Genomic DNA, 13,794 nt, shown 5'->3' with positions numbered 1-13,794 from the left:
GAAATAATCTAAAGTATATAAAATATGTGTGCATTTATGTGTATCAGAGTTTCAAAATAGATCAGTAAAAATGATAGGACTTAAGCAAGAAATACATCCACAATTAGAGTTGGAAAATGAAACACTGTTTTTTCTCAGTCATTGATCAAGGAGACACAAAATCAGTAAGACACAGGAGATGCAGAAAACATTATCAACCACTTTGATCTAAAACATTATGAGCACTCCATGTAACAACAGCCAGACACCCTTTCTTTTTAAATGCATGTGTAGTGAGAACCAAAGAAGACTATATGGTGTATCATAACAAATTTAAAATGAAGAGCAATTAAACATGTATTTGTAATCAAGAATAAGTTCCTGGTCTGACATAAACTGCTTGTAACCCTCATTCCCTTGATGTGTATCCTTGCCTTTGTTCCTTAAATTTTCATTGTATCCTTTTAATAATAGGTAATAACCAACTCCCTCACCCTTGTGGAGCCTTCTCTTTAAACCCCAATTTAGGGAGAGACAGCCTCCTGGCTAGCCTTGAGTACACTCAAATACAGCTTGGTTTAATTGGGACAATAGTAGACTTGGTCCTTTCCAGTGAATTTAGGGATTGAGTTGTTAAATTTCAAACCAATGATAGTCACTAAAAGCCAGTTATTATGACACATGCCCTAATCCCAGCAGTGGAGAGGCTAAGGAATGGAGGATCAAGCTCAGCAACAGCCAGGACTATCAGATCTTTACACAAAAGAAAAAGAATCAATAATCTACACTAGGAAACTAAACATCACACTTCTGAATATTTATCATACAAATAGATAAAGGGAAGGGAAATTAAAATATGTTATTAATTGTCTAAAAATGAAAAGTAAACCTAGCATATAAAATCTGCCCTATGCAGAAAATGAATAGACTATTTTAAAATTCATAATATTAATATTCATATTACAAAGGGGTTTAGAGTAAATAACTTAAATTTCTACTATATAAAACCAGAGAATGAAAAGGAAATTAAAATTCCACTAGAAAAAAGGGAAACAATAAAAATAGCAGAACATAGATGAAGAAGGCAGAAAGACAACACAGAAAATCAAGAAAACCTAAATTTGATTTCTTAAACAGATTAACAGAATTAATAAATATCTTGTTGAGATGTCTTAAGATGATGATAGGAGGCTCATTTTATAGACACTGTGGATGAAAGAGTGGACACCATACAGAGAACATATAGTAATTACAAAGATAAGAAGGGAAACACTTTCAACAATGCCAGGGTCATACATTAGTCCATATTTAAAGAAAAGAAGACCAAATTTTAAAAATTTAAAGACAAAAATATCAAACCTAACTTTAAAAAATTATTTATGTGGATATATATTATACACATATATATGTTATATATGTATATATAACATATATATGTGTATACATGCACATCATATATATAGTGTGGCGTCTGTTGGGATGTGTGTCTTGACTAGTTCTTATGTCAACTTGACATAGGCTAGTGTCATCAGAGAGGAGGATGCCTCAGTTGAGAAAATACCTCCTAAAGATCTGGCAGTAGGCAAGTCTGGAGAGCATTTTCTTTTTTTGTTTGTTTGTTTGTATCTTTTTTATCAAAAATTTCCACCCCTCCCCGCCTCCCATTTACCCCCCTCCCTCCTCCACTCACCCTCCCTCTCCTATCCAGAGAGCAGTAAGGGTTCCCTGCCCTGTGGGAAGTCCAAGTTCCTCCCCTCTCCATCCAGGTCCAGGAAGGTGAGCATCCAAACAGGCCAGCCCCACCCAAGCCAGTATGCGTAGTAGTATCCAAATCCAGTGTCATTGTTCTTGGCTTCTCAGCAGCCCTCATTGTCCGCCATGTTCAGGGAGTCGAATTTTATCCCATGCTTTTCAGTCCCAGTCTAGCTGGGCTTGGTAAGCTCCAAATAGATCAGCCCCATCATCTCAGTGGATGAGGGACCCCTCGCAGTTCAGACTTCCTTGCTCATGTTTTCCCTCCTTCTGCTCCTCATTTGGACCTTGGGAGCTGAGTGTGGTGCACCAATGTGTGGCTCTGTGTGGAGAGCATTTTCTTAATTAGTGATTGATCTGGGAGGGCCCAGCTCATTTTAAGTGGTGATTCCAGTGTTCTTGAGTTCCTTAAGGAAGTAGGCTTAGCAAAACTATGAGAAGCATGTCAGTAAGCAGAACCACTCAACGACCTCAGTATCAGCTCCTGCCATGAGGTTCCTGACCAGCTGGAGCTTCTGTCCTGACTTCCTTCAAAAAGGCGTTACAGTGTGGAAAAGTAAGCCAAATAAATCTTTTGTCCTTTCCAACTTGTTGTGGGATTGCCCTCTGTATGCTATAAATATATTTTATTACCCTTGGTTAATAAAGAAGCTGCTTTTGCCTATAGCAGGACAGAATATAACAGGGCAGGAAATCCAAGCAGAGATAGAGAAAGAAAGAAAGCAGAGTCAGGCATATGCCACATAGCTGCCAAGAAGCAAGAGGTGAAAAAACCACTAGCCTCATGGTAAAATATAATAATAATAATAATAATAATAATAATAATAATAATAATAATAATAATAGAAATGGGTTAATTTAACATGTAAGAGTTAGTCAATTAGAAGATAGTTAATAGCTCAAAGAGTATGTAATTAACAATTAAGCCTCAGGTTAGTTATTTCATAAGTGGCTATAGGAGCTAGTGAGTGGGACCCGGTGGGTGGAGAGAAACTGGTGCAAGGAAACCAGTGGAATGGAGAATATTTGTAGCTACAAAAACTTGCTTTTTCATGTCATAATGTCTGAATAAAATTTTCATAATTGCCAATTTAGATAGGTATTACAAAAATAATTACTAATTGACATTTTTTATAAACAAAAACATTTAAATCCTCAATGAGAAGAATGTTATGTATAAGAATATATCACAGCCGGGGGCGGAGGAGCCGGGGAGGCGGGAGGCGGGAGGCTCCCGGGCCGTTTAAGCGGCCTCCCTCCCGCCCCCAGCCGCCTGCTCTGGCTTCGTTCCTGTGCTGACCCCCGGCGTGGCCCACTCCGGCCCTGCCCAGCTGCGCGGCTCCCGCCTGGCACGCCGGCGGCCTTGGGAGCGGCTCAAACCCATGAGGCCCGCGCGCCCCTCCGCCGGTGCAGAAGAGACGGAGCTCCCGGCCCCCGCGGAGGAGCGGAGGATCAATGCGGTTCAGGAATCGATTCCAGCGTTTCATGAACCATCGGGCCCCAGCCAATGGCCGCTACAAACCAACCTGCCAAGAACATGCTGCTAACTGCTACACACACGCACTCCTCATTGTTCCGGCCATCGTGGGCAGCGCCCTCCTCCACCGGCTGTCTGATGACTGCTGGGAAAAGATAACGGCGTGGATTTACGGGATGGGCCTCTGTGCCCTCTTCATCGTGTCCACGGTCTTTCACATAGTGTCCTGGAAAAAGAGCCACTTAAGAGTTTTGAAGACCCCTCTGCCTTGTTTGCATCTTAAGGAAGCAGCACCGGAGCTATCTTTCGAGGGCTTGCAGCTAAAATCCTGAGAGCTTATTTCACACACACTAGAAATGCTGGGAGAGCCGTTAAGAGCCATAGCTGTGGCCCGCAAGGAAGGATGTTGAACATTGGCTCCAGTCCTCCTGTGTTTAACCTTGAGACAGTGGAGCATTGTTTCCACATGTGCGATCGGATGGTCATCTATTTCTTCATTGCTGCTTCCTACACTCCATGGTTAAACCTCCGTGAACTTGGACCCCTGGCATCTCATATGCGTTGGTTTATCTGGCTCATGGCAGCTGGAGGAACCATTTATGTATTTCTCTACCATGAAAAGTATAAAGTGGTTGAGCTTTTCTTCTATCTCACAATGGGATTTTCTCCAGCCTTGGTGGTGACATCAATGACTAACACAGACGGTCTTCAAGAGCTCGCCTGCGGGGGTTTGATTTACTGCTTGGGCGTTGTGTTCTTCAAGAGCGATGGCATCATTCCATTTGCCCATGCCATCTGGCACCTGTTTGTGGCCACAGCAGCTGCCGTGCACTACTATGCCATTTGGAAGTACCTTTACCGAAGTCCCGCGGACTTTATTCGACATTTATGACAAGTCTGTGCTAGGTCGTCCGATCAGTATTATCTCTGTTGAGGCACTTGGGTCGGGGTAAGAGCTGAATGTTGCACAGGGAAGAAGAAGAAGCAACTTGCACTGACTTGGTTTAATGTTTTTGGACTCTAATTACTGTGAAAGTATAAAAGCTGTGCCCTGGAGTTTTCCTCCTCACAGCCAGCAAATGAGGCAGTGAATTAATTCTTCATTCCATTCCACTATCATGAAGGACTCTGGGTAGACTTGGCCAACTGATGTTTACAAACCAGAATTTTGTATTTTCGTTTTACAGATTTTCCTAGATGAGTTTTTCTAAATTCCTAGGCCAGGTTGTCAAAGTCAGTGCAGTCACGCGACTTCCTTTTTAAGAAAAACAAAGAGTCGTTTCTCCCACTTTCCCCCGTCACAGAGAATCATGGAAATCGTGGCACTACTTTCTACCATGCTTCATCTTGACATAACATGGTTGTTTTTTTTTTTAAAAAAAAAAAGAGGCTGTAGTTGTTTTGTAAATTTTTTAAAAGCTGTTTCATTGACGTGCACCCACACGGTTCCTCCTTCATGTCCTTCTGCAGCAAGCGGTCAACATTCCACAAACAAACGTACCTCTTCTGATGGTTTTATTAAGTGTGGAGAATTTGCCAACTAAAAAACAAACCCACAAAACTGCAGTTTTCCAAACCTTTCCGCCAATCTCTGACCCCGAATTCAGTACTGCCGTGGGGGCTGATAAACCTGACCTGGTGAGGTCCACCAGGGATGAGGAAGTATTTGGATATCATCACCTTGTTCAGAGGACGTCGCTTCGGTCCATGCCTTTGCCATGTTTTCTCCAGGGTCTCTTTCCACAGCGGAGGAGGATCCTGTGCGTATTATGATAGTATTGTTGGGTTGCCCGTCGGCCAGACACTTCTCATGAGCATTCTGAATTATGGTGAATTGTTGTACTGTCATGTTGGTGGCCAACGGTTCAGTCGTCGTGCTTAAGTCACTCAGCTTTCTTGTATCAGTTTGGTATTCATTTTAAATTGTGGGACTAGACACATAAATTCACATTTCTGCCTTTTCCTCTGCATTTCTCAATACACTCTTTCTTTTCATACCATTTATAAAACTTGGATTGACACATAGAAACTCATATCAGTGGTCCACGGTTTTATGCTGACTCAGTGGAGTGGTATTTATATATTATTTCTAGTTTTCTCTCAATGTCTTATATTAAGATTGATGTATTAGTTGCTTTGTTGTTCATCTTTCTTGGGGTTTAAGAGAAATGAAGTCGCCTTGCCTTTAGATCAGATGTGAATATAACCTGTTTGCTTACAAACAGGGAGCTGTCAGGTTGAATATCTGCATTATTAATTGAAATTCTATACCACTGTAATTTTAAGAGAAAGTATATTTTGTGTGTATGTTCAGGCTCTGATTTTTGGAAATTGTCAAGGCATGACAGAAGAATGGATACTTGCTGGTGATTTCTTCAGAAGGCAAAGGGCACCCAAGGATCACACCAGCCGGGTCACTCTCTATGCATGATTCTGAACAGTGAGCTGCCTGTTGTTTTACTGTGTATAATATTTTATTTTAAATATATTAACCTTTGTGGATTCATTTAAGGTCTACTCATAAGCAACACCGTCAGAACCACTAAAGTGTATGTAAAAACTTGTGCTGTAGATTAGAATAAAGTTGTTACTTGGGTTGAAAAAAAAAAAAAAGACTATATCACATACAGCTAGGTTTTGTCCCTGTAAATCAAAGTTGCTTTGCCGTTCTGATCAATTACCATTGTTTAAGTGTGTAGCTCCTTAGTATTGTGCTTGTCACACACACCCTCAGTTTATGTCTATGTGTTGCTTTCCTTGGTTGAATAAAGAAACTGCCTTGGCCTTTTGATAGGGAAGAACTTGGATAGGTAGGGGAAGACAGAACTGAATGCTGGGAAGAAGGGCAATGGTTAGAATCTTTCCCAGGTGAGCCACAACCTCGTGGTGTTACACAGATTGGTAGAAATGGGTTAAGTCAAGATATGAGAGTAAGCCAATAAGAGGCTAAAAATAATGGGCCTGGCAGTGATTTAATTAATACAATTTCTGTGTGATTATTTCAGGTGTAAGCTAACAGGGCGGCCGGGACCAAAAGCAGGCCCTCCCTCCACCAACAATGTCTAGTACAGATAAAAATTAATATGTTTCTTAAAATTTATAAAAAAATAGTGTCCAAAGAACTTATGCATAACTTATTTTTCTAGTTAAATATCTATTTGTTTCAGATAAATTTATTATAAAAATATAATGACTATAAGACACTCATTTATTTTTTTTACCCCTAGAAGAAATCAACTGTTTTTCTCTTAGTGTCATTGTACATCTGTCATTTTTACAAAAGATGAACGTCAAAGGACAATGACCTTGCCACCTATGATTTATGTTGTGCTATTTGAAATTTAAAACCCCTCTGAGCCATTTGGTATGTGTTTGTTCATGATTTCTCGGTATGTAATCCTTTAGCCAATCTTCTCTAGTCACACAGCCAACAGATCACTTGCAATCATTCTGGAAGCTTATACCATGATTTTCCAGAACACACAATTTGTTATATATATTTTGGATATTTAACCTCAAGACTGAATGTACACTATGTTTAAAAAGATGGCTTGGAGGTTGCACCTATATTTCTCTCAAACACTTCATGTTTCTCAACCCTTCCTTCCTTTTCCGGTATCCTATATGCTTAGGGTTTTATCAGTACATAGGCCAAAACAGTGTAACACACTTGCAAAAGCAAGACTAAAAAACTACAGCAAAAACTGTTCTTTAACATAGAAAGACATTCAGTTAAAAACTATAGCTAAGATCCTATTTAATGGTGATAGAATAGTTCAATCATGATAGTAAGAGAGATTACACTCAGACAGATTATGTTCAGCATTTGTGCTAATGTAATTAGGAATGAAAATAATAAAGCCATAGAGATAGGATAGTAAGAAATAAATCAACTCTGTGGTCCTACAATACAATTGACTATTCAAAAATATCCAAATGTAAAAAAAAAATCTCCTAAAAGTAATTTATGAATTTAATAAAGTCATGGAATGTAAAGATTTATAATCCAATAGTGATAACCAGTTTTGAAAAACAGAAATGTCTGGAAAATTCCCAAGTTATAGAACACAAACACACACTCATACTCACACAAGTACCTTGTCATTGAGGTAGTATACTGACCTAGACATAATTTAATCTAATCATAACAAAATAATAACTCTCATTTAAGAAATGTTTCAGAAAAGGTCACTCAAAAATCTTCTAAAGTGTTAGCTTCATGAAAGTCTACAAGGGATGTGACCAGATTTTAGGTTGAAGAAGACATAATAATAAGTACAATGATAAAAGAAACATAACTGGGGACACAAAATTTACAGTTTAGAGAGCAATATTGTATCATATTGATTATTCAGTTTATTGCTTCATAGATGGTATCTAAAGGTTATATTAGAGTACTCAGTACTAATTTATAATTAATTTATTGAAATTATTTATATTTAAAAATGTAGTGAATGTCTCTAAGCAGAACTGCAAAGTATAGTAGTATTAGTGTAGTGTTTTAGACATTAAAAATAAAAGCGATTTATTAATTCATTCAATAGAATATTAAAGTTAGACCATATAGGATCATGGAACAAAAGTCTTTGAAAGGAATAATTTTATAATTGGTTGAAAAAAAATCTTCAAAGGAAAGATCTTAAAAAGTCTGAGAAAGTGATGTGAAGGCTGTAAAATAGTTAAAACCTTCATAAAACCAAAATGCATTTATTCTGTGTTTTTATTATTTCTAAGATTATTTATTTTATTAATTTGTCTCTGCATATGTATGAAACATGTTTGCACATACCTGTGGATCCAATACAGGATTTGGGATTCTCTAAAACCAGGACTGCAGGTTGCTTGGAACTGAACTCTGGCCCATGACAAGACCAGCAAATTCTTCAAAACATTCACAGAAAAATAATTTTAATTTGTGAATGTTGATTTAAATAAATATTTATGAAGGGACATGAACTTGCTTTATGAATTTGTTTTAATTCTTTTTAATATAAAGTGGGTCAATATAATAAGGAGAGGGCAAAGGCAAGAGACATGAAACCTAGATTAACACCTTGAGAGTCTCAGCCTGCAAAATTACTTAAACCAAGGCGCATGCCTTTAATCCCAGCACTCGGGAGGCAGAGGCAGGTGGATCTCTGTGAGTTCGAGACCAGCCTGGTCTACAAGAGCTAGTTCCAGGACAGTCTCCAAAGCCACAGAGAAACCCTGTCTCGAAAAACCAAAAAAAAAAAAAAATTACTTAAACCTCTTCAGTTGCAATTGGATGTGTTTAACAGTAAGAAGTGAGGACTATTCCCAGAAGAAAGCCGTTCTGAGTAGGGTGCAAGAACATATCTGGGACCTTTATTCCAGATAGGTATCCCCCTGAAGATCCAGAAGGAATATTCTACTTGGTTCTATCCATCAAGATAGCCACATAATAAATGTGCAGAAATATAACAGATGGAACTGATTAATTTTTAATTTTTTTTATTATTAAAGAAATTTATTCAGATATTTATTGCCTCTCATATCAGTCATACCCCAGGATTCACTTACCATCACTACTGTGGAAACAATCTATTTCTTGTCTCTCATGAGGCCATATGTGTTAGTGTTTAATGGATACTCTGTGGGAGAAACATATGGAGAGAGAGGTTATGGATGGAGTGGGAGATGATTTTACATTTCTCCACAAGGATGACGATAAATCTTTCCTATACAAACACTCACATTCCTTATCTTTTTTAATGTTTCTTTTATCTCACAATTCAGTTTTCATGCTTTCTTGTCTAACTAGTCTAATGGCTAACTGTGTAATCATTCTCACATCTCCCATTTCAATTTCATGTTCTTATGAATTGCCTTCTCTGCTATACAGTTCTTTAAGATGGTTTCTCAGGTAAGTATAGTAACACCAGAAATAGAATTAACTACTAGTAGTTAATTATTAGCTAATAAAACAGTCACTTTTTAAGGTAAAGTATACAGGAAGATTTGCCTCTTCTCTTGGTAACTAAGATTTTCAATAGTATCATCCCTACATTTTGATATATGGATATATGACATGACGAGTTAAATGTAAAAATAAACTGATAATATCTCTGAAACTCATGTTTTCAATTTTTTTCCATGAGTTTCAATGATTATCACCAATGTCACTTTCTCTTATTTCAAAGCATGGAAGCAGATAATATTTTGTTTTCTTGTAGATAGTTGTCTTTTATATATTCCATAAAAATGATACAGTTCATGGGAAAATATCCGTGCTAAAGAGAGAATTTTATTTAGAAACATAACTATTTGAAATCAATCTACTGTCAAAAATCTTTGCATTGAAGATATGTATTAGTTTCTTTTCTCATTGTTGTCTCAATATTCCTGTCAGAAACTTATGAGAATAAATGTTCATTTTGCTCATATTTCTGTGAATACAGCCTATCACAACAGGGAATGTGTGGCAGCTGGGATGGCATGCACCACAACACAGTGGATTCATAAGCAGTATGTATATGTGCAAAGACGGGTTGAGACAGTCTAGTATCCTCCTCAAAGGCCATATTTCCTACTAGAAAGGATCCACAATAGCATCACTGGTACTGGACCAGGTGTTCAGACACTGGAACCTGGATAGTCATTTCAAATCAAACCCTAACAGGGTTTGGATAAAATTTCTGGACAGAAACTTTGAAGCTTCTTCCTCCTACACATAATTCAACTACAATCCTGGAAATCTTGTCTTATTCATCAGATATATCAAAAAGCACCTCTCAAATCTCCAGCAATGGTTTTCTCATTAGGTCACTAAATTGTCTGAATAAATGCTTGAGAGTATTCCTACAAATTTATGCTAAGATACATATCACATTTGGGAGTGACAGAACCCATACAGCACCATGAAAAAATATATACTAATTACAAGCCAGGAATAAAATCATATCAGCACAGAAGTATACATGTATTTCTCTCATGTGGAATGGCCAAGATCTGTCTGAAATATCAGGAGAAAATGCTTAATTTTCCCCAGATATATGTTTGTCTGAATGTGGTATCTGCCTTCTAACTCTAGATTTATGGAAAGTTCTAATCTTGTCCCTTCCCATATACTCTGGAAAAATAATTTCTTCTTTGGGCTTTAGGACTGTGATCAACTTGATTGTTAGTCTTCAGTAGTCACTGCTGCCATTTTTAGCTGTCTAATTACCATACTTGGTGATTTGTAACCTCTTAGTCATTCTACTCCTGTGGTGTTATAGTAGTAAGCTAACTGACATTGATGGCTAAGCCAACTGTATCACATGATACAATTTACACCTGTTCTTGTCCCCCACTGGCACCAAGAAAAACTTTCAAATTAATAATACGTATCTCAGCATCAGGTAACAGAGCTTCACCTTTTAAAATTTTAGAATTGAATTATATTACTTATTTCCTGTTTTATAAAGCTACTTTAAAACCATTTTTTCTTTTCCACCAGACAAAACAGTATTTCTCTTCCTTATAAATAAATACACATGAAGTTCCTTTAGGTGGCAATTTCCTCTTTAGACAGAAAAATGTCATAATATATTAGTCATGAATGTAATCATAGTACATTTCTTATGGTTATATTATTGTCAGAATTTTTTTAGGTTAAAGAAAAATAAATGTCTCAAATGAGATATTAGATGGTATGTAATCATCATAGGGGATTGGTTTCAGGATCCACATTCACATCCCCTACAAACATCCATGGGTGCTTGGCCAATCATAAATACTTTTTTTTGGTTTTTTTGAGACAAGGTTTCCCTGTAGTTTCTAGAGCCTGTCCTGGAACTAGCTCTTGTAGACCGGGCTGGCCTCGAACTCAGAGATCCACCTGCCTCTGCATCCCGAGTGCTGGGATTAAAGTCGTGCACCACCACCGCCCGGCTTTCATAAATACTTTTATTGATAAATAATTGGTTGGGAATCTATTCATCCATAATCTTCAGGTAAAAGCTAACCTTTATATAAAACACTTATTTGCCTGAGTTTCTACTTGACTTTCATGTAAATCAAAGATAATTTTTGATAATAAACATTTCACTGTATTTTACTAATGCTAGTGGGTACATTTTGTTATACTGTAGACTGTCTTTAAGTTTTATTCTTTCCAAAATGTGTTTACCCATTCTTTGTACTATGTAGTCATTCTTAAGCTGTTCTCTTTCTTTTCACTATTTGCTTGCTATTGCTTCTATATTTGTAACTTCTGAAAAGGTGACATGAACACAAGTAATATATAGTTTGCTTCAATTATATAACATATTCACTAAAGATGTCCGTTTTCAATGCTGATTACATTGCTATTCTTAACATTTTTGTGTTTCAGCATTAAGAGTATTTTCTAATTACAGTTTTTTCTTTTAGCTCACCCTTGTGACTTTACATATTCTCAAACTTTTTTATTTTCTAGTTTCCTATTGAATATATGTTATTATAAGTATTGATTGATTTCATGTAATGACTTTGTATATTTATCCATATAGATGGCCAATAATTTCAGTCATGGTTTATTAGTAAGTTAGTTGATTGGTTGGCTACTTATTTTGTCAGAGCAAATGATCTTTGTGGATTCAACCAAACCCTAGATAAAGAATTACTTAGGAATAACTGTTTTGATTTTTGTATCTTACATGTTTGTAAACAGTGGGATTCTAACTTCATACATATCAATACTTCATAATTGATAGTTCAGAAATACAATTTCTAGAGTAATGTATTAGTTGGGAAAAAAACTTTCTACACATCTTTGTTTCTTCCTCTGGTCCAGTTATTCCAGTCTCTTCCTTTAGTTCTTGCCTAGTGTTAAAGATTACTGATTGTTTTTTTTTTTCTCTTTTATGCAATCACACCTTTCTAATTTACTCATTTTTGCTTCTACTTCTTTACATAAGACTCTAAACTGTGTTTCCTAACATGTCTATAGCTTTGCCTCTAACATTTTCTCTTCTTTCTGTCTTTGATTGGTGATAGATTTTCTCTTATACAATACACCATGATCACAGTTCCATTCCTTCCAGTCCTCCAGTAAGCTCTACCTCCTTTCTCATCGAGATCCATTCCCACTCCATTTTCCTTCAGAAAGGAGTAGACCTCCAAAAGACAATGCAAGAAGGCAAAAACCCTCATATCAAGGCTGGGCAAGGTTATCCAAAAGTCCAATAATAGGATAAGCATCCCAAAAGCAGGCAAAAGAGTCAGAAAAATAGCTGTTCCCACAGTTAGGAGTCCCACAAAAATACTAAGCTAACAGAACAACATTCACAGAAAGGACTTGGCGCAGACATGGACAGTTCCCTTACTTGCTGCTTCAGTTTCTGTGAGCCCATATGAGCCCTGCTTAGTTGGCTCAGTGTGTTATGGTCTCCTGGGGCCCTCCATCCCTCTGACTTCTATAATCTACAGGGGAATGACCCATGGAGATCTCCAATTTAGACTCTCTTTGCACAGATGTGTGTCTGCATTCACTTCTATCTGTGGCTAGAGAAAGCGTGTCTGATGACTATTGCACAAAACACCAATTTATAATCATAGCAGAATATAATTATGAATCGTTTCACATATATAAAACTGCTACTCTGTGATGGAGAAGGTTGTAACTCACAAAAAGTGTTGCACAATTAATAAAATTTCAGGGTCAGAAAATGGAGTTCAACCTTAAGGTCAAAAAAGCAAATCAGCCTGCCATTGGCTCTTACCTCGACCTCAGTATGAAATGGCCATCCTGACTCCTGGAATCTCAAAAGGAGACTTCATCTCAGAGCTGTCTTCCCCCAGTTTATATTCCTTCCTAGGGCTGGAATTAAAGGTGTGCACCACCATCATTGATAACATGCACCACCCAGTTTCTATGGCAAATAGTATAGCTACCAGGACTAAAGGTGTATGTTATCATTGTCTGGTCTGTAAGGCTAACCAGTGGGACTGTTTTACTCTCAGAACTTCAGGCAATCTTTATTTATTTATTTTTTTTCCAGTTTATTTATTTTTTATTAAAAATTGCCATCTCCTCCCCTCCTCCTCCCCCTTCCCTCCCCTCCCCTCCACCCACACCCCCACTCCCTCCCTCTTGAGGCCAAACAGCCATCAGGGTTCTCTACACTATGTTGAGACCAAGGTCCTCCCAACTCCCCCCAGGTCCAGGAAGGTGAGCAACCGAACTGACAAGGCTCACACAGAGCCCGTCCATGTCGATGCCCAATCATATTACAAAAGCATCTGTTCAACTATGTTTATAGCAGCATTATTTGTAATAGCCAGAACCTGGAAACAACCTAGATGCCCTTCAGTGCAAGAATGGTTGAAGAAAGTGTGGAATATATACATGCTAGAATACTACTCAGCGGTAAAAAACAATGACATCTTGAATTTTGCATGCAAATGGAGGGAAATAGAAAACACCATCCTGAGTGAGGTAACCCAGGCCCAAAAAGATGAACATGGGATGTACTCACTCATAATTGGGTTCTAGCCATAAATAAAGGACATCGAGCCTATAATTCATAAAAATCCTAGAGAAGCTATATAAGAAGGTGAACCCAAAGAAAAACATATAGTTATCCTCCTGGATACTGGAAGTA

The 13,794-nt window shown here is 37.6% G+C and overlaps 1 protein-coding gene across 1 annotated transcript; it reads left to right on the top strand.

Annotated features, from left to right (window-relative positions):
* Positions 1-3,124: 3,124 nt before the first annotated feature.
* Positions 3,125-4,503, top strand: LOC119815017 (monocyte to macrophage differentiation factor-like). Its single transcript, XM_038331147.1, has 2 exons — positions 3,125-3,456; positions 3,654-4,503. Exons 1-2 carry the CDS (start codon positions 3,187-3,189, stop codon positions 4,098-4,100), a joined length of 717 nt encoding a protein of 238 aa, XP_038187075.1. The 5' UTR covers positions 3,125-3,186; the 3' UTR covers positions 4,101-4,503.
* The last annotated feature ends 9,291 nt before the right edge of the window (positions 4,504-13,794 follow it).

The sequence above is a fragment of the Arvicola amphibius genome, chromosome 5 (assembly GCF_903992535.2).
Source record: "Arvicola amphibius chromosome 5, mArvAmp1.2, whole genome shotgun sequence".
NCBI lineage: Eukaryota > Metazoa > Chordata > Mammalia > Rodentia > Cricetidae > Arvicola > Arvicola amphibius.
The sequence above is the reverse complement of the archived record's forward strand: the minus strand, read 5'-3'. Positions and strand labels throughout refer to the sequence as shown.

Bases quoted from the DNA above. Each gene is read 5' to 3' on its own strand.
- LOC119815017 (XM_038331147.1), top strand. From the start codon at position 3,187: ATGCGGTTCAGGAATCGATTCCAGCGTTTCATGAACCATCGGGCCCCA. The intron at 3,457-3,653 runs GTTTTGAAGACC...TTTAACCTTGAG, and splicing joins GGAAAAAGAGCCACTTAAGA to ACAGTGGAGCATTGTTTCCA.